Raw genomic sequence first — 20,882 nt, forward strand, 5'->3', positions numbered from 1 at the left:
CTACGTGTCACACGAAAATGGACTCAGCAGGAACATTACATTTTGCCTCCGTTCAGTGACATAATATTCGATTGTCACGGGCGTATACATGAGGGAAGATACTTTTTAAGGCAAATATTTTTCTTGAAAAATCACGTTAAAGTAGTAAGTTTTAAAATTTTACAAAATCTAAAATTTAATGTAATTTGTCATCAAATTTTGAAATTTGTCGCAGCTTGTTGAGAGGTGGACTTCACAACTTTCTTTTAAGAGACCTATAATTAAGAAGGATGTGAGAGGATCAATGTTTGTACGAAATTTTCGTAAGTCTATTAATGTGAAGACCCCTTAGTTTGAAAATCCTGAGAATAATTAAGATTCGACATGGGTTCAGACAAATTCGGTATAGTAGCCAAGTAAAATTTTAGTTTTATATCAACAATACTTAGTAGAAATTATTTTTTTTGAAAATAACGTTTCTACCATTTTTAATTTTAAACACTAATGAAATTAATGAACCAATTTATATATACTCTTTAGAAAAAGTAATCTCTTTGTTATTTCTTATGTTGATATGAAAATTATACGGCAGCAATCAATAATGTATATAATAAGGTATACAGGTGAAATCATATTTTTATAGTAAAGGAAGTAGGTTTTTATCGTTTTTAAAAGTCACTGATAAGTATCCCAGCATGGATGTGTGTAGGATATTCGACCTTTGTACAACAGCCTGCGACAGAGATACCGCTTAGTCAATCTCAGTTCTGAACGTGATTTTCATGTTTGAGGAAATACTTCATTCCTGCCAGAAACAACACAGGCAAACTTCTCAACGCTGTTTACTGTAAGTTGTGAAACATTTTTTCTGTGCATTTCCCGTTAATTTAAAATAAAATACTGATAGACCTTTATACATATTTGATACATTTGCACTACAGAGTTTCAAAAATGAGAGCGCTCGATCTTGATGATCTGATAGCCAAAAGTGCTGTGTGTTTCAAAACTAACTAATAACTCTAAGTTCCTAGAGAATCTTGAAACTTGGTACAGAGGTTCCTCTGGGTCAAAAGAAGGACGTCAATGCTATTAAGGTCAAAAGGTTAAAAGTGCAGTCCGTCCGCCTGTCTTTCCGTCAGTACCTCTGTCGTTACGATCTGTCAGGTTCCTCGATACTCCGTTGTATCGGATTCTGCGTCACCATTCTGTATCTGATCCACATCCGACCATAGATACCTACTTCTTCTAATTTCAATACAACACAAAGTGAGCAAAAAAAACTTAATAATGTTCCATAACAGGTTTTGAGCAGTGAAACAATTGGTAACGCTTTTTTTAAAGTGTTTTCTTTTCTTAAGACCGTACAAAGATTCCTGCATGGAGGAAATATAATTCTATAGAAAAGCAGCTTTGGAGGCATTTTCCATATCATAATGCATTTAAAAATCTCTTTTTCTTTTAATACGATCATTCTGGTTTTAATTAATTTGTCTGCGTTTAATGTAAGATCTGTCTGGTAGCCCTAGGATTTGTTGAACCTTGGATCACGAGGAACTGCAGTATTTCGGACCATTTTTGTAAGTAAGAGGAATACACTAAATAGTTAGTAAGACATACTTATGGTTACCATCGTTCGGCTTACTTTAAACATCCAGGACATGTTTGAGACCTGTGCGTCATCCTGAGCTTGTTCATGATACGGAGTCGTTGATTAACCAAGAGGGCATCTTCAGTTAAATTAAAATACTACACTAAAAACACACACAAAATTAAAGCGTGACACAGTGAAATAATAATTGTTACAAAACACATAATTTAATTTGAACATATGGACTCATGATGCGTATCTCGTGCCGAGAGATGGTTTTCTTGCTGAACAGTAAAATAGTTACAGGCCTGTGGACACAAACACGAAAGCATCGTAGTGCGACAAATAAGAGACCCTAATACATTTCATTACAGCGGGCATTTTTGTAAAACATATTTTAACCCCAGAGGCGTCGTATGAAACACACAAACATATCAAATATGCGTATTTCTTTGAAAAAAAAAGACGTTTTCTCTGGTCGTATTTGGTAGATTTCGTACAAGTTGCTTTCATAAACTCAGACTAAATTTGGTTCAGAGACAGTATTTACATGTAGCCTGGATAAATTCTTTAGCAAGTCTCTAACATATTGTTTTATATAAAGCATATCAAAATTTGGGGCTTTCGAAGTGGTGCAAAATAATTATCTTAGTTATTTCATAACATAGTCAAAATTAATATGCTTTTGCAATAAAATTTAAACGACTTTTACTGTTGAGCATTTCTGATATCTAGATTTTCAATATGGGGCCGTTAAAGGTTAGAAACGAAATTGGTATAACTCAGTTGATGGGCATTGTAGAACAAAACGAAAAACTGTATATTTTAAGTTCATTTACAACAATCTTGTTTTTACCTGTCCATGTATCTGATAAAGTTTCCTGAAAGTTGCTACACAAATATTTATTTTTACACACTATCATAGTATAAATACAAGTGTGTATGCAGGTACTTGTCGTAATCAATATGCCTAGTCTTCAAATTAAAGTGTTGTATGAATTGTCCTTCACAAATAATAATGTATTTTCTGTTCGACAATTGGATATTATAGCCGCACTTAACGTTTTTATTTGATACTAATTAGTATGCTTTATATGAAAATTTGTATATAAAATCGTACATTTTAATAACAATGGTATACTATCAAATTTCTGCTGGTTTTTTTTTCCGTTTAAAGGAAATAATTTTTAAGACTAATTCCATAAAGTTAAAAGGCTACAAAATACTTTTTTCGTATCAGTTTGCTGTTATGTACATCACCCCGTCTTATCGTAAATAATTATTAAAGTATTATCGTTATCCGGGATTATTTCACCATTTAATGTGCAAAATAGTTCAGATAAAAATGGTACGGATGATTTGGGGTCTGCCTTAATATATTTCCGACAATTGGTCAGTTAATCAAATTAATTTATGAGGTAGTCATTGTGTTGTGTTTAGAAACTGTCCCAGATTATTATTTTATTTCTTACGCATATATCCGAAATAGGATAGTATTCCTAAAGTATATCCGAAGTGTACGTACTGGATTAAACATGCAGGAGTAATGTTTTTACTCTGTTGCATCGTGATGTGTATACGGGTATCCGTTATAGTTGAGAGACATACCGACATACTGTGCTATAGAGTAGGACTGGACTAGTGAGTGGAGTGCATATATTAAGAGATTTGCTCAGTAATCAAACGAAGTAAACTAATTACAGTTTCTGCAACACATAGCTGTAGCAAATGTCTGTAATCCAGGTAAACTTTCAAATCACCTATTGTTAATAATGTATAAAAAAATTGTGTTTGGCAAATAAACTGAGGGTTACAATTGCCAATAAGTTATAAGGAACCTAGCCTGATTAATTACAATATTGTCCTTGCTTGTGATACCTTAAAAGTCAGTAGTCATTAAAAACTGTGGGAAAGTAGTCACGCAAGATTTGGGAGGAGGAGGGGCAACATTTTTTCGCGTAAGGCGACGACAAAGCTAACCCTTTCAATCCTCATCTTCTTAAACCTGCACGGATTGGTTCTTGATCTTCTGATCAGAATGGTTCCTACGTCTAGAAATCATCCAAATTTAATCTGACAATGAATGTTTGATTTCTCTTGTTTGGCTACCGAGAAGTATCAATTTGTTCAGAGTCATCGATAAACACCAATGCGAGATTAGACAGAGTAGCCTAAATTTGTCTCCGTTATCAGGATGTTTGACCCCAGACTCGACACACCCGACCTTCAACAGTAGCGTTGACAACTGTTACGACGCCCGAAAATCGGTGTTTGTCGTTGGACATCACCGTGGTGTCTTAGTTTGGGTTATAATAGTTTCCAAAAGTAGTGTCTATAGAGTAGATCCTTTGTCAGCTTTTAACGGTAAGAGTAGAAGTAGTAGTGAGAGGAAGTATAACAGACCTTTAAATTTTAAAAATAATTAATTTTAAAGTCTAAAATTTAGAAAAAACTGTGCTAACTGCAGAAAGGATCGAAAACATAAACACAAACACAAACAAATATATTTTAGGCAAACTTCACCTTTATTGAGCAAACATTTTAACTACTATAAAGTACCTGAAGAATATTTTTACAAATAATCAGCAATCAGTTTCCATCATAGCTATTAGCTCTGTGTTTTAAATTTTTTAAATAGTGAAATTGTCAATAAAAGAATAATGAATTTATAAAAAATTATATGCCTTAAATTTCTAAAATTTAGTATATTCACATAACTAAGCATAAAAAGAATATTTTCGTTAGCCATAAGTTACCAGTAGTATGTACAAAAATGATTCCCAGAAACGTAACCATTGAAAAGAAGAAGTAAAGCTTCATCGAAATCCAGGATGGTTTGTTATAACCAATCATAACGTATAAATTACATATATGTATTATCTTTTAGTTACTTTCTAATAAAATAATTTAACTTACTTGAGCCTTAATTTTAACTTCTTTAGATAGTCTTTTCACATGCATTAAAGTGGTGTATAACTATTTAAATATGAACTTTATTTAATTAAGATTTACCAAATAATATAGTCAGTAGTTAAAAACAAAAATATCATACCTTAATAATTATTTATGGGGTTTATGGTCAGGATGAAATTGTAATGTGAACCTGTTGTTTCAAAACGTTTTAACATATTACCTAATTATTTTAAAGAACATTATGAAAATTAATTATTGCATTTTTATTGACGAATGAATATTCATATCTTTATTTATACATGTAGTATCTGGACAGTTTCCTATTACTTACTATGTAATAACATTTGTTACAAAATGCTAACAATGACAATAGTAATGCCATATTATTGTACATTTCAAGTCAAATTTGACTGTCCCGAGTGGTTTAATATACTAATAAGAAACTTATTTATATAAACATTTGTTAGGAACAATTTTATAAAAAGTACGAAACGTTTTTTGTTTCAGAGAATTATGATGGGCGATCCCATTTATTGGACTCTTGGGTACTTCCTGATTGCAGTGATCTCACTTTTATCCCTTCTTTATCGGTATTTTTCATCCGTTTACAAATACTTTGAAATCCGCGGAATACCTTATGAACCACCCATATTTGCTTTCGGGAGCCTGTGGCCTGTTCTCAGCTTGAAGAAATCATACAACGATTTAATTTATGATATGTATAAAAAGTACAAGAAGGAAAAGATTGTTGGAATTTTCCAATTTTCCAAGAAGAGTGTTTTAATAATTGATAGAGACCTCTTACGGAAGGTTCTGGTGAAGGACTTTGAGTATTTTGATGACAAGAGTCTCCACTATAACAAAGAACTGGAGCCTTTGACTGCCCACTTGTTTTCCTTGGGTGGATATGAGTGGAAAGTTCTTAGAACAAAACTAACACCAACCTTTTCGTCCAGCAAATTGAAAGGGATGTTTCAGGCTGTCATCGACAATGCCCATAAACTGAAAGAGTATGTATCCAAGAAGATTTTGAAGACTGAAGAGTTAGAATGTAAGAGTACGTGTCTAAGATTTGGCCTTGCCGTCATTTCCAGCACTGCTTTTGGTCTTGACATTGACATCGTCACTGAAAAGGCGTCAACATTCTTCAAGATGGCGGAGACAGTATTCGCTCCTACTCTCGGTGGTATGTTCCGAAACAGCCTATGGTTCTATGCAGGGTTCATCGCCAAGACATTCAATTTAAGGATCATCCCCAAGAAAACTCACGACTTCTTCTTTAACCTGGTGAAAGACACAGTTCATTATAGAGAGACACATGGAACTACCAGAAATGATCTTCTGCAGCTACTTATACAGCTCAAACAGGGAGCCAAATTTGGAGGTGAAGGTTAGTAGGCTAGTAGAATAATTTCTTCGTTCATTGTATATATCGTATATCGTACTTGAGTACTGCACTATCAGTACTCGTGTTTGGTACTTCAGCGTTATATAGTAATAACCGACCATAGTACACACATTTAGTGAAAGCGGTTCTCTCTATACTAAATTATTTTTTATTTGGTAAATTACAGTTGTTTTAGTTGAACCATCAAACTTTTTATTGCCTCCCAGAAAATTGGGCCTTTGGCATCTCTATTAAAATTAATTTATACACGCAATCTACTATGTGTAAATATTTTTAGTGTACAACCGGTTTTTGAAAGTGTAGTGTTGTAGTGTAGCTTACTGGGTTTGAAATATACTTCAGCCATAAAATACAGATGGATTACCTAGTGGTTAATGAAAATCTGCTTTTCAAACTTTTCGGTCAATGAACCAGCTGTCTCCTGAAACTTCCTTTCGTGTTCATGCACAATTTTTATTAAAATCTAACTTGTGGAAGCCAGCGGCCTCAGGTGGTTATTAGGACCTCCTCCGCATTGCTAGACATTTAAAACATTCAACCTAGTATATACGTTAACATTGTATATTCATTATCTGTATTTAGTTTCTTTATACCTCTTGCAGCCTGCGACCTCTGGCTTTCGATCAAAGGCAGTTTTTAGCGTTTGGATGCTTACAGAGTCTGAGAGGTATTAAAAGCTCACAACTTGTGGGATATCTTGACCTGTAAGAACATTTCGAAATATCCAAGCTTTCTGCTTTTTGAGAACCAAAGTATCAAACACTCTGGAGTACTTGGCAACTGGAAGAGACCTTCATCAAGTAATTTCGGCTTTTAGAGTCTCACAGCTCGGGGAAGTCCAGTCTTATGGGAGCTTCCAAAATAAATAGATTTCGATCCCTGGTACTCCATCTAGAGATTCCCAATGTATAGAAGCTTTCGTCCTGAGTAACCTCAACTTCGTGGGTATTTTCATTCTTTAGGAGCTTCCGACCTATAGGAATCTAGAATCTGTTTACCTTTGGTAACTCTCGGCCTCTAGGAGCTTCTAGCAACTGGAAACGCCACCCTTCAAGAATATTTGATATCTGGGAGTTACCGCTTTTAAGAGGTTTCCGATTCTGGAGATCTGTGAAGTTAACATACTAGAAATAGCTTAGCCACATTTATTTCATATACAAAGATCGTTAGCTTCTGTTAGTTCTTATAAAAATATTATATCAGCAATATTAACAATTTTACAGCTTTAATTCTATATGAGTCTCCCACTGTCTTCACATGACATATAACTTATCCACGTTAATGTATATTTTTTCCAGAATGGACAATGCATGTCGTGATATTTTCATTTAATTCCATAAGTAAACATAACAGCTTATTTATATATCTTATTGTAAATGCTTTAGTTAAGTTTTTTTTTTTTTTTTTTTTTTTTTTTTTTTTTTTTTTGATACTCCAAACGTGTACTTTATTATTTCGGTTTACAAATTATTGGGTTTGAGTTGTCAAAAATGTCACTATTAACAAAGATTCCAGTTCCGTGTGTATGATTTTGTTTTCCCTTCTTAATTTTGGTTTTCTCCTTTCAAATCTTTAATTTACTTATGTCCGTAACTTTTAAAATTTTCAATATCGTCTTTAAGTTTATTATATTCTGAGTCATAATCCACATCCTTGTGTTGGGTTACTATACTGGCTTTCTTTTGTACTTATTACCCAAACCTCTCATTAGCACAATAATGATATAACACATGTAACAACGAACTCCACACTACTGTACTGACCACATCCACAAGGGAACTGAAACAAATATTTTTGAGGGAAATGACAGGTACGCGCAAGTTCGTGCGGCGCGGCGCGGACAGCCATGACGTCATCGCCAGCTAATGGCTCACCTCCTATATTCCGTTCATCTTCCAGCAAGACCAGCCAATTTGGCCAAAAAAATAGCTCTGTGACCAGGCTCGGTTAAAACATGTTTCGTAAAATTCTCCTATCTATGTTTGTTCAGTTTTATATTGTTAAGGTTCATAAGATATCCATTCAGTTATCACTAACATTCGAATGTACAAAACTCCATTCCATTGGCTTTAAAGTAGCTTATGAGCTTGCCTTTGTTAACATTGCTCCATAAAATGTCTACACCAAGTTTAGAGCAAATAAATGCATTCATAAATGATATGTAGGATATTTCTGTGGAGCCCATCTTTGGTACTGGAGCTCCGCTTTGCTTAAATCTTATTTTTTACATGATTTTTTGAGTTAATTTGAAAATTAAATTTTTTTTTTTTCTATACCTTTTATTGTGTATATTTATTATATATGTAATATTTTGTATCTTTACTGTTTTACTGTTGTTTTCAGACGTAAGTATAACGCTAGAAGAACTGGCAGCTCAATCATACGTGTTTATTTTGGGAGGATTTGAAACGACCTCTAATGCCATGAGTTTCTTCCTGTACGAGATGGCGATGAACCCAGAGGTACAGGAGCGGGTCCACGCGGAGGTCGACGCTGTGGATGAGATAACGTATGACACTCTGGCTGGCATGGAATATCTCGAGATGGCTCTTGATGGTACATCAAAACATTTTATGAGACTTATGAACACCAATATTAAGTTTATTCATAATGTAAACCGTATGTAAGGCTTACAAAAAATAAAATTTTGTGGTAATTATTATTATTTTTAAACATAAATGAATTTTTCGTTTCTGAAATATTTGGCAGATAAATAGATTATAGTGACAAAAGTAATGTTTTATAAAAGGCATTAAAAGTATTTATAAAAAAGGCGTTTTTCTCTTTAAATCAGAGGAAATTTGTTAGTTATTCTGAACTTTAAATATATATTAACCTTAACTGATGTATCCATTATAAATTATAGTAAAACTAAGCTGATCGTCATCATGTATGGTTATGACTTATATGTCTTTTGTGTTTGTAAACGGTTTTGTAGAAAATCTAAAAATGTTTTTTTTAGAATTGTTTCGAGTACACTCACAACTAGGCTTCTTAAACCGAACTTGCACCAAAGACTACCAGGTACCTGGAACCGATTACGTCATAGAGAAGGGAACGGAGGTGTTGGTCTCTGTACAAGGTCTGCACAAGGATCCTGAACTGTTCCCAGAGCCGGAACGATTCATCCCTGAACGGTTTAGCAAGGAGAACAAGGGTAAAATTAAACCGTTTTCTTACATGCCTTTCGGCGAAGGCCCTAGATATTGCATAGGTAAGTAAAGAATTTCGATTATCTAAACCATAAAGAGGTTATATACAAGTGATAAGCCTTTGAAGTATTTTGGTGATTCTATATTTACTCGTAGGTTGGTTTTAGAGTTTGGTTGAGTTGGGGAGGGGAAGAGTCAGAACAAAAGATTTTTCTCTCACAATTACCTTGAACGTCTTAATGACGCATTGGTTCGATACAAAATATCCATGGCACAAATGATGAACGAAGATGGTTCTTGAAAACCTTTGGAGAAAGGGGATCGAAACAAGAGGGCTGAAGCCCCGAGCAAAAACAGTTTTCTATTAATTTTGGAAAAGATGTATTTGCGGATTTTGACCGAAATTACGTTACAATTTCTTCTGAACAAATGCACTCGTCATTTTATGAAGTTAAGTGTATTCGCGTAAATAGGTCCCTACCTTCCTATACTCAAATTAAGTAAAGTTATGATACATTTTAATAAACTTATCCTACAAACAAACAAAATTGTCAGACCAAATTTGAAATTTAATACAAGCCACCAAAGTTAACTTTCGTGCTATTATTTGAAACGAGTAAATTTAAAGTTTATATTAGTCTGTAAATATTGTTAAATATAATAGAAAATTACAGATTTAATTAAAGACTGCGGGCAGTAATGTTACATTTTTAAAAATTAATGGAAAGCTCAGTTACTTTACTTTTGTTTTAAAGTTGTATTTTGTAGACTCATGATGTTGCCCGTGCTCAAACATTGCTAAGCAAGTTATAGCAATTTTCACAAATAATATTAGTACAAATAAATTTTGTGAAACCCGATGTGCTAGTTACAAATATCCATTTTAAATAACTTGGATTTACATTAAATAAATTGGTATTAATGGAAATAGCTTAATTAATTTCAATAAACAATGAATCACAAAAAGTACTTGCTCCGTCGGGACTAGAATCCGGATTGTCACTTGTCGGTTGAGTGCGCTACCATTACACCTCACCAAATACCTACGGAGTAAGTACTTTGTGTGGTTAATATTTATTGAAATTAAATTTGGCCATTGCCATTTACAAAGATTTGATTAACGTAAATCAAAGTCGTTTGTCAGGTATTTGGTCTTACGATCATAATATATTTGTTTGTTAATTTAAACACATATATGACAGAAATGACCAAATACAAAATAATTTTATTTTAAAAAAGTTGTTTAAAAACAAAATTTCGGCTATAAATACGGTCCTCTGAAAAGAAACTTGGTTTTTTTTTTGTTTTCTCTCAAAAGTGGGACATAGTATCATGTGTTTTGTATTTGTAATTATCGGCTAAGTGGACGAAAGGCTAAGTGACCCGAAGGCTTTGCAGTCCACAGCTTCTCAGGACAAGTGGTTTTAAGAACTGGTTATCATATTGATCAGTTAGTTCAGAGACCGGAATTCTCTTGAAGTCCTTGTGGACCAATAAGATGACGGCTATAGGCTAGAATCGTGCAATATCTACAAGTCCAAGTGGTGACTGACTGTTGCAGTATGGGGGTTGAAAGGTCTGAGTATGTTTTGTGAAAATCTTGTGCCAGGAAGCCAAAAATATCTTGTAATTTAAACAACATTACATTATTTTTTTATACGTTTATTCTACGCATTATTAGTTCATAATTTATTGCGCAGAGTAGCATGTAAAATGTGATCGGATAAATGTTTCACTATGGACAACACGTCCAACATGAGGTACTGAATTGATAAACTCCGAGGGTTTATTGCATATTTAATATAAGTGTGTACGTATGTATGTGCATGTAATTATGTGTATTTGTTACTAGGCAAGCGGTTTGCCAAGTTAATGGTCAAGGCGGGACTGGCGATCCTGATGAAGCGCTTCTCAGTGGAGACGTCTCCCAGAACACCGAATCCAATGAGATACGATCCTCGAGGACTCACTTTAGCCGCAGCTGGGGGCATATGGCTGCGACTGGTCGACAGGCAGAGAATTCAGTGACACCCTGTACTATTGACTACAGACAAGTCTTTGGCGAGGAATTGTCTGTTTGAATGACACAAATAATTATATAGAGTAGTATTTATATAAAGACTGTTATATTTTTATTTGGTTTAATGTAGTCTCGTCTACGCGATTTAAAGTAAGAAGAACGTAGAAAATTAATTTGGTTAGGTTGTTGTTCGTCATTAGTATGATTCAAAAGATTTATGTTAGTCCACCGTGGTAAGTTAACTATAATCATTGTCAAGTTTACATTTTTGAGAATACAAATCAAAAATGTGTAAGATAAATTTGCCAATGATCTCTTAGATCTTGTGCCGTCAGCCGGGCCTTGCAAAACAATTTTGTCTCCTCCAGTAGTTCAATTAATATCAAAGGACCTTCAAATGAGATTTTAAATTTGATCGCTGTATTTTTGGAGTGCACACAACTTCACAATAACCCTGTTTCAATCGACATCGGTATTTCGCACCTTTATTAGCCATCATCGCCATTTTGTCTTTATACCCAGTCCTTACTCGCACTTCCACCGAATTACTAACAATCATTCCTTACATTTAACTATATGAGTGATATTAATAGCTTAAATACATATATTTAAAATGTTTGTCGTGAATTTAGAGCATACCTGAGCTCTAAGACAAGAACAAAAAGTTCATCGTCAGGAATATAACTGATATAATATTTTGATAACTTGTCGAAAGAGGTGGAATGATGTTCACATACCGTTGTTCTTGACAAAATTAGAAAAAAAACACTAGAATTACTAGAATTTTACCTATATAACAATACTATTAGCAGACCTATTCAGCACTGACATTGCAGATACAATTTCTGCAAGTCTCGGTGTATACAAATAATGATTATAAAATTACTATTCTTTATTGTACGCTTTTGGTCAACAACGATAAAGAAATATTTAATTAATACTTTAAAAATGTGTTACCAAAATATAAGGCAATCAGCACAATTACAGATTTTGGCAGGTGCAGATTGACAGCCTAAATGGTGACGATTACAGCAGAATAATCACGAATTCATTTCAAAGAATACAAAATAGAAATACACACATAGTAACAGTTGTAAGGCCAGAATTGGGTTGAAAATAAGCTAACAATAGTGGACTGCGAAGTCCAACATAACAAGATTGCATTAGGAAAGAATGTTACAATATCATGGAGGTTATTGTAAAAGAATAGTTGTATTAAGTGTTGTATACACTTGTAACATATCTGTACAGAGACAATAATAAACAAATACATTGTTCGCTATTTTATATACTGTTATATATTTATGACGATGTAACACTGAGGTATCTATTTAATTTAAAGTACTGACTTTTGTAACTATTATAAGTTTAAATTTTACAATTGTTACAAATTTAAAAATATTATTAGCGTGTTAAATGAACATTTTTAATGATTTGCTTTTGAATGCTTCTGATATTTTAATGTACAAAGTGTATTTATATTTGAGTAAATATATTTAAAATCAGTATTTGAAATATAAATTCCGTTCTTTAACCAGGAGACTCATCTAGTCCCGTTAATCATGCATGTGTTTGTGTGGTGGTTAATATATTGTAGGCTCTAGTTATTGTCTTGTCCACGAACAACTTACTATGTGTCCTTCACGTACAGTTGGCGCACACATGTCTTTGAAAATCGGTGGATGGTGGAGGATGAAAGACAGAACGAAGAACGTTTGAGGAAAAACTGGATAAATACTTGATACTACTCCCTACCACATTAGTTATCTTATTATCTTTAATTTTAAATGTTTATTTGAAGGTAATACGCACTAGTACAAAGTTAAACGGCTTCAAAATGAAATATTTAGAAGAGTTTGTATGTGGAAGACTCTTTATTAGGCTTTTAGGAATAACCTATGATACATTCTCGACAATTTTACCTAAAGAAAAGAACATTTCTCCTATAACTGTAATGGTTGAACTTTAGAGAACTTTTTCTCTCTTGGAATCACTTCTCACTTGGATGCTAACATTTCTCTCTTTCTCACAATTTCCCCGTCACACCAATCTACGTCTAAGAAGACAGGGATACAGATTTTTTTGTTTCACGATGAAATTGTACTCATTGACAGCAATAGTATTTGAGGACATCTTGGAATGAGCAGCTACGATTGCGTACGGACCAACTATCAAGAGGAAGGTGACATTTCAATATCCAGTTCCCGGGCTGCCAGTCAGCACATGATACAAAGTGGTCAGCTTACTCATGGTAGTTGAATCATTTGCAGTGATGGCTTTATGCAGTGCTGGTTTGTCTCTGGCTCAGGAGTAATGCAGTAGTTCAACACTGGTTAAAGATAACATGGACACTGGTTGATTCCAAGAGGTGACAGCATGAGTGTTTGTAATGGTACACCTGCAATGTCTGGTTTGTCTCTGACTCAGGAGTAATGCAATATTTCAACACTGGTTAAAGATAACATGGACACTGGTTGATGATCTATCCAAGAGGTGACAGCATGAGTGTTTGTAATGGTACACCTGCAATGTCTGGTTTGTCTCTGACTCAGGAGTAATGCAATATTTCAACACTGGTTAAAGATAACATAGACACTGGTTGATGATCTATCCAAGAGGTGACAGCATGAGTGTTTGTAATTGTACACCTGCAATGTCTGGTTTGTCTCTGACTTAGGAGTAATGCAATATTTCAACACTGGTTAAAGATAACATGGACACTGGTTGATGATCTATCCAAGAGGTGACAGCATGAGTGTTTGTAATGGTACACCTGCAATGTCTGGTTTGTCTCTGACTTAGGAGTAATGCAATATTTCAACACTGGTTAATGATAACATGGACACTGGTTGATGATCTATCCAAGAGGTGACAGCATGAGTGTTTGTAATGGTACACCTGCAAGGTCTGGTTTGTCTCTGACTCAGGAGTAATGCAATATTTCAACACTGGTTAAAGATAACATGGACACTGGTTGATGATCTATCCAAGAGGTGACATCATGAGTGTTTGTAATGGTACACCTGCAATGTATGGTTTGAACATTACAAAGTATCGATGAAAAAGCTGCCTATGATTTGGAAGTACATTATGATACTAATTACGTCATCTTTTTGTCATGCACACAATAAAATGGTGTTGCTGAATCTGGTGTCAGAGCACAAAATTCTAAGTAAGATTGTAGTCTCATGTCTAGGCTGCAAGGGGAATGACGTGTAGGCAAGCGTCTTCGAAGCAGCTGACTAAACTGAATTTGGTGCTTCAGGCGCTATTCTTGGCCTAGTGGTGCGTTACCACCCCATAGTTACGTGGCGCTTGAACACATTAAATAACATCAGTAACGATGATAACCAGCACCAATAATGTTACTCTTAGCTATTCTAATTGTTTTCCTTGTCTCTTTCAATTTTAAATATAAATAACGTGTAGATATTAACTTTACCTGACTTGTTATTTAGAAATTATACCAACATCAAAATAATGCAGCTAGAATATTAAAAATAAACAAGTAAATAGATTCGAAGCGCTGAAGTGACCAAAACTAATTCTCTAAAGTACGCTACTAACTTCTGTTACTCGCAGCTTCGCTCTCATTTCACCGCAGGTTACTATGGGTATCACAAGCGCCTTTGAGACCGTAGTGCTGACCATTCAAAGTTTTCACCATGTTCTTAAGGTCGTGCAATTGAAGTTCTGTTGGGTTTAATTTTTGTTTAACGTTTTGTAATCAGGTCAGCCTTTTCTGATACATTTTTTCCAAATTTGAGGAAAATACATTTTTTTAGTTCACGAGGAACTGAATGTATTTGAAACTTTAGTATTCGTAGGAGTCCTGAAATTACATAAGTTACTAAAGATGTACTCTCTATAAATATATTACAGTTTATCATATCAGTTTATCAGTCATTTATCAACACATTGGTAAAAAGTTGGCTACCGTGGTTTGTTTGATATCAACTCATAAATTTTGACATTTTGGACCACTCTGTATAGAAAAAGGCGAAAAAATCAAAACCTTTTTTGATGATCCGTGAATCTCTATTACATTGTCCTTACCCCCCCTCCAAAGTGCCACTTTGAGGTATTTTTGGGTGATAAGACTTATTTTCCCGATGACTTTTCGAAATATACCTTTCGACCTAACCTTTCGCAGGTCGAAAGGTAGGTTTCTCCTGTAACCTTTCGCAGGTTTCTCGGTTCAACAGTTATACTCGTACATCACGGATGGGTGGTGTCTACATTCTGTACAATACAAATTGGTTATCTTCTGATGGACTATATGTGCAGATCGCTTCCATGAATTGTATATTCTTTGTTGCTTTGTCTATTAACAAATGTAACATTTTATGGTATTTTATGGTTTTACAAAATGTAATATTTTACCAAGTTTCATGTGTACACCACCTGAAGAGAATTTTAATTACATTTGGGTGAGTTACAAAATACGAGGTCTCAGTTAATCGGTGGACTAAAGTTACATATACAGTGATTGTATTCGAAGTCCACCTTATCATATCTACCACTCCTATCATAATCTTTGACCTGCGACTACATCAATTACTCCAAGCCACTACACATAGATTGTTGATTCTCTCCTTTCATTGAGTACCCTACAGACCTTGGTAAGTTTAAGATTGAAATAGAGTTATGATATTAATATTAGTATCTAAATAAATCTCCTTTGATGTAAGCTATTCAAATTATTTAAAATTCAATAAATCACATACTGAAATACAGACTGTTAACTGAGGAGAGGAACCCTCATATGTTATATCAATGAATACCTTCAGTATTTAGTTGCTGCACCCCTTTTACATAAATAAATAATAAAACGCAAAAATGTACTTAATGAGTCCGAATACGTCCGCTATGTACACAATTATTACAGCTGAATAAATCTAGCATGGTGCCACAATTACCATTTCCCTCATTTTACTTATTTACTGAATATTCAATCAGATACATGTTATTTTGCATGATATGGTTAGTTTTATCTTAGTATAACTAGGAGTTTGGAAAACTTTTGTTGATTAATGTGTTAAATTGAGATACAACATTATACAAGTTTTTTATAATTTGTTGCACAGGTGTTACACTAATTTACACTTCTGTATTTTAGTTTTCCAAAAACATTATGTTATATTGTAGATGTAGCCTCGAAAAGTGTTTGATACAAATATACAATAATAAACCTTTTTAATATTTTTTTATATATTTTGTACAGTGTATATTTCAAATTCTAAGAATTCATCATCAGGTACTTTCCAAGAATTTGTATTTTATAGTTAAATTTAACTCAGAACAAATGGAGTTAGCTGTTATCAAGAACTCAGCAAAATTAATTGTATTTTAAGTTATTTATATGAAACAAACCTTTATTATACTAAATTTATAACAGCATATGTTTTGGAAAATTATGTTTTTATATAATTTATTTCACTAAAACTACAAATGCAATAATGGACAACTAAGTTGTTACAATCCTGTAAAATTAGGATTCATAACACAAAGCCATTGGCCATGAAACTTGTCATTTATTTACCTCTCATGCAAAACTTTATTTTTTTAAATAAATGTATAATTGATTTCAAATGTAGGATTATTTACCGTTACAATAACTTGTTTTAGATACCTACAATGATTGCCGTCATTACTTGGTTTTTGGGCTGCACCATCATTGCGGCAATCTCGATTGTGTTAGCCGCTTACCTGTTCTTCTCTCCAGTCTACAGTTACTTTAAGACACGTGGAATCCCCTTTGAACATGGTACATTTCCTCTGGGAACCCTCTGGCCAGTATTCCGCGTCAAGAAATCGTACACACAACTGATGTTGCACATGTACAATAAGCACAAAGGAAAAAAGTTCGTCGGATTCTTTCAATTTTTTAGGAAGAGTGTGTTGATAATTGATCCAGACCTGTTGAGAAACGTTCTCGTGAAAGACTTCGAGTACTTCGACAGCAAGAGCCTCCACTACAACAAGGAGCTGGAGCCGCTCACTGCCCACTTGTTTGCTTTAGATGGCCACGAATGGAAAGTGCTCAGGACTAAAATTGCTCCTGCATTTTCATCTGGGAAACTCAAAGGGATGTTCCAGGTCATTTTAGATGTTGGAGACCAACTGAGAGAGTACACATCCAAAATGACAGCAGAGAGTGAAGAGCTGGAGTGTAAGGATCTGTTTCTCAGATACGGGCTTGCGATCATCGCCAGCACGGCTTTTGGTATTGAAAGCGACGTCCTCACTGACAAGTCTTCGACGTTCTTCGAGATGGCCGAGACTATAACTGAGCCTACTCTCGGCGGTATGTTCCGGATGGGCCTCATGATGTACGGAGGGAACATCGCTAAACAGTTCAACTTGAGGATTTTACCGAAGAAGTCCCACGAATTCTTCTTCAACCTGGCGAAAGATACTGTTCAGTATAGAGAGACTCATGAGAAGACCAGAAACGATGTCATGCAGTTGTTGATCCAGCTTCTCAGAAAAGGAGGGAAATATGCCGATGAAGGTTAATAAATACTGATTTAACAACTATTCTAGTTTACAATAATGCACTATTGTTTGAAGTGGTTTTAAGATTACGGAGTATAAAAGTTTACAATCCGGATGGGCCTCATGATGTACGGATGGAACATCGCAAAACAGTTTCACTTGAGGATTGTACCCAAGAGGATTTTACCCTTCTTATTATTTTAAAAAAGTTTCTGGAAACAATCTAAAATTTTAAAATCAATCTTAACATATTTAAGAATTAGGCTTTCTATTTTCTAACACTCTTCGGTTTGTAAAGTAAATAATTATTAATGAAATTCATAATGAATGAACAAAATCAAACTTTTCAGCAAATAAATTAGCTCAAAAAAAGAATAGCCCATAAGATATACTTAAATAATTTTATTCGGAATATTCCCTGTGTAGACTACAGGTCTATCTAAAGGGAAGAGTCCACATATAATTCAAATAGTTTCCAATTATCAGCTTTTCAATAGTTATTAATTCCACGAACGAGTCAGTGCCTCTGCAGCAGCACCAGCCAGGAAGAGCAGCCTAATACTATCTATTAGTATTGAAAAATTATGTCATATATTTAATTTATTTTAATACTATGCCTTTGTATTGAAGCCGTAACAGCCAAGTGTAACCATATGGACACAGTAGTATGTACAACCTATTGTGGTGCTTTCTTTTAATAGTAATTTGGGCTGTTATAACGTTCAATTTTTACTAGATTAAGTAATTATTTTCAAGTAATACTAAAAAAAGATTGGTTGATAATTATAGATATAATATTTAATAAATATTTTCAGATATCAGTATCACAGTGGAGGAATTGGCAGCACAAACATTTGTGTTTATCTTGGCTGGGTACGAGACCACTTCTACCTCTATGAGTTTCTTTCTGTACGAGATGGCGATGAACCCAGAGGTACAGGAGCGGGTCCACGCGGAGGTCGACGCTGTGGATGAGATAACGTATGACACTCTGGCTGGCATGGAATATCTCGAGATGGCTCTTGATGGTATGTAATGATCAGACTACCTACTAATAAGACCTGGGTATTGTTCCCAAAAAGTTTTGAAACACAAATTGAGCTATTGAAACCTTTTTACTTTTATTCTATGTGGTCTCAAATCTTTACGAGACGTCAAATTTTGTAGGCACGGTTTACACATAATATATATCTCATTTTCGTAATTCTCCGTAGAATCATGTAGTTGTTCTGAAATTTTTGTCAAAAAGTGAGATTTTTGTTTATTACATGATGAATTCAAATTCCAGAAATGCTAAATAACAAGTTATGGGATAATTCTTTGTAATACTCGTAATCGAAAGTGTGACATATAGCAGAAATACTGAGACATGGATTAAAAATGAAATTAAAGTAATGAAATCGTTTCAAATAATCATTCTAATGTGACCAAATTCTAGATGCCTATTTACGTTTAAAATATATAAATGTTAATGGAATACCGTATAAAAGTAAGAATATACCATTGCAATCCTTTGTTAGCCATATAATGCAATGGATTTATAATCTCGATCTTGAGACAAGAATGAAATATTATGAGTGCTAAGGAATTTAACTGAAATTCCATTACATTTTTTGTACTTATCGGCTCATTACACTGCCTATAAGATTCTTTAAACTAGTGTCTAATAAAGCAAATTAATAAACTTGTATCCTCATTAACTTTTATCTCGTTTTGTCTTATGTTATGTGTGACGAAACTTTAATGCTAGAAAGAATATTCAAGTAAAAATTGACAATTATTTGGAAAGAATGATTTTATAACTATAAACCTACGCATTTTAACCTAAGCTTTTTTCTGTTTTATCTGTCCAGAAACCCTCAGGAAACACGTACCGTTGGGTTTCTTAAGCAGAGTATGTTCCAAAGACTACCTGGTTCCTGGCACAAATCATGTCATAGAGAAAGGCACAGATGTGGTGATCTCAGTTACAGGCCTGCACAGCGATCCCGACCTGTTCCCTGAGCCAGAACGGTTCATTCCTGAACGGTTCAGCAAGGAGAACAAGGGCAACATTAAACCGTTTTCGTACATGCCTTTCGGAGAGGGCCCTAGATTTTGCATAGGTAAGTTTAGATTTCATTAATCAGCAGACTGTCCTGTGAAAGTATGTTTTAAGTAATGAATTTGCTATGATTATTTTATTATCACTAGGAATGCGGATGGGCAAGGTGGCGGTCAAGGCTGGATTGGCAATGTTGATGAAACGGTTCTCAATACAAACAACTTCCAGGACACCAAATCCTCTCAAGTATGATCCTCACACCATCAACACAGTGGCGGTTGGTGGGATGTGGCTGCGGCTGGTAGACAGAAAGTCATAGAGAGTTATCTTATTCTTTTAATTGCCTTTTATGATTTACAACAATCACGACACACAATTATAACTTTCACCAGCGATTTTCTTATCTCAAAATTTATTTCATTCGACTTTATCTTTGAAAGATATTTAACGTTCATTTTTATATATTGATCAGCTTTAAATTCTTCTCAGATTTAATTTCGTTAGTGTTATTTCCAAATTGCCCTTGTTTCTCTTTTAGATCTCCATTTAAAATGGCAAATTGATAATTGACAATTTTATTCTTGTCACTACGTGTTTAACAATTTGTATGCACAAATTATCTTAATTTTTAAATATCCAGGGAACGGTTTTGATATTTCTGAATGTATTATATTACAGTTAAGCTTTCAAAATGAGTAAGGTATGTGAATAATAAATAGGGACGTATTTACAGGGTTTTCAATATATTTTATAAAGTATAGTCCGGAAAGTTCAAGCAAGGGTTGAAATAAACTCACTTGATCGGACAATGAGATGAAACAGATGTGAGAAAGACGTGAAATTGTTTATTAAAGAAGAATATCGACCAAGATAAGTAAGATTAAAGTATTATGAGTAAAGAATTATTTAATAATGTCGATTAATTTATTTATATGTGTTGTGTACTCATTATATGACATGAAGAAACACAAGCCAATACTATATTGTTTATGTTTATTTATAGTATTGCTGTATAAATATCCACAATTAGAATATATTTAGTGTTTAATTATAAAAATGCATTTTATAGGTAGTAACTGTCTTGCTTTTTAGTTGATAAAATGTGTGAAAATATTACTGTGGGATTTCTTATTTTACTAAATTAAAATTCCTGACAAATTATATAAAAGTAATATTGAAGATCCTTGAATTATTTATTTCGACAGAAAATTCAAATCTTTAAAAGGTTGTGACCTATCAAGTGAAGGATATGTAGCTGCTCAATACGCTCCACAGGTGCG

The 20,882-nt window shown here is 34.0% G+C and overlaps 2 protein-coding genes across 4 annotated transcripts; both read left to right on the forward strand.

Annotated features, from left to right (window-relative positions):
* The first annotated feature begins 631 nt into the window (after positions 1 to 631).
* LOC124359253 (probable cytochrome P450 6a14) lies at positions 632 to 12,505 on the forward strand. 3 transcript variants are annotated; one of them, XM_046811855.1, is made up of 5 exons: positions 633 to 826; positions 4,988 to 5,870; positions 8,232 to 8,444; positions 8,851 to 9,045; positions 10,893 to 12,505. In XM_046811855.1, the coding sequence occupies exons 2-5, from the start codon at positions 4,994 to 4,996 to the stop codon at positions 11,066 to 11,068; spliced, it is 1,461 nt and encodes a 486-aa protein (XP_046667811.1). In that variant the 5' UTR covers positions 633 to 826; positions 4,988 to 4,993; the 3' UTR covers positions 11,069 to 12,505. The 3 variants fall into 3 exon arrangements, with proteins under 3 accessions (XP_046667820.1, XP_046667811.1, XP_046667801.1); XM_046811845.1 differs by having other exon boundaries at positions 636 to 826; positions 8,851 to 9,102; XM_046811864.1 differs by lacking the exon at positions 8,851 to 9,045 and having other exon boundaries at positions 632 to 826.
* Positions 12,506 to 15,410: 2,905 nt separating this feature from the next.
* LOC124359264 (probable cytochrome P450 6a14) lies at positions 15,411 to 20,718 on the forward strand. Its single transcript, XM_046811878.1, has 5 exons — positions 15,411 to 15,682; positions 16,689 to 17,574; positions 18,374 to 18,586; positions 19,412 to 19,663; positions 19,752 to 20,718. Exons 2-5 carry the CDS (start codon positions 16,698 to 16,700, stop codon positions 19,919 to 19,921), a joined length of 1,512 nt encoding a protein of 503 aa, XP_046667834.1. The 5' UTR covers positions 15,411 to 15,682; positions 16,689 to 16,697; the 3' UTR covers positions 19,922 to 20,718.
* The last annotated feature ends 164 nt before the right edge of the window (positions 20,719 to 20,882 follow it).

The sequence above is a fragment of the Homalodisca vitripennis genome, chromosome 1, assembly GCF_021130785.1.
Source record: "Homalodisca vitripennis isolate AUS2020 chromosome 1, UT_GWSS_2.1, whole genome shotgun sequence".
Classification (NCBI taxonomy): domain Eukaryota; kingdom Metazoa; phylum Arthropoda; class Insecta; order Hemiptera; family Cicadellidae; genus Homalodisca; species Homalodisca vitripennis.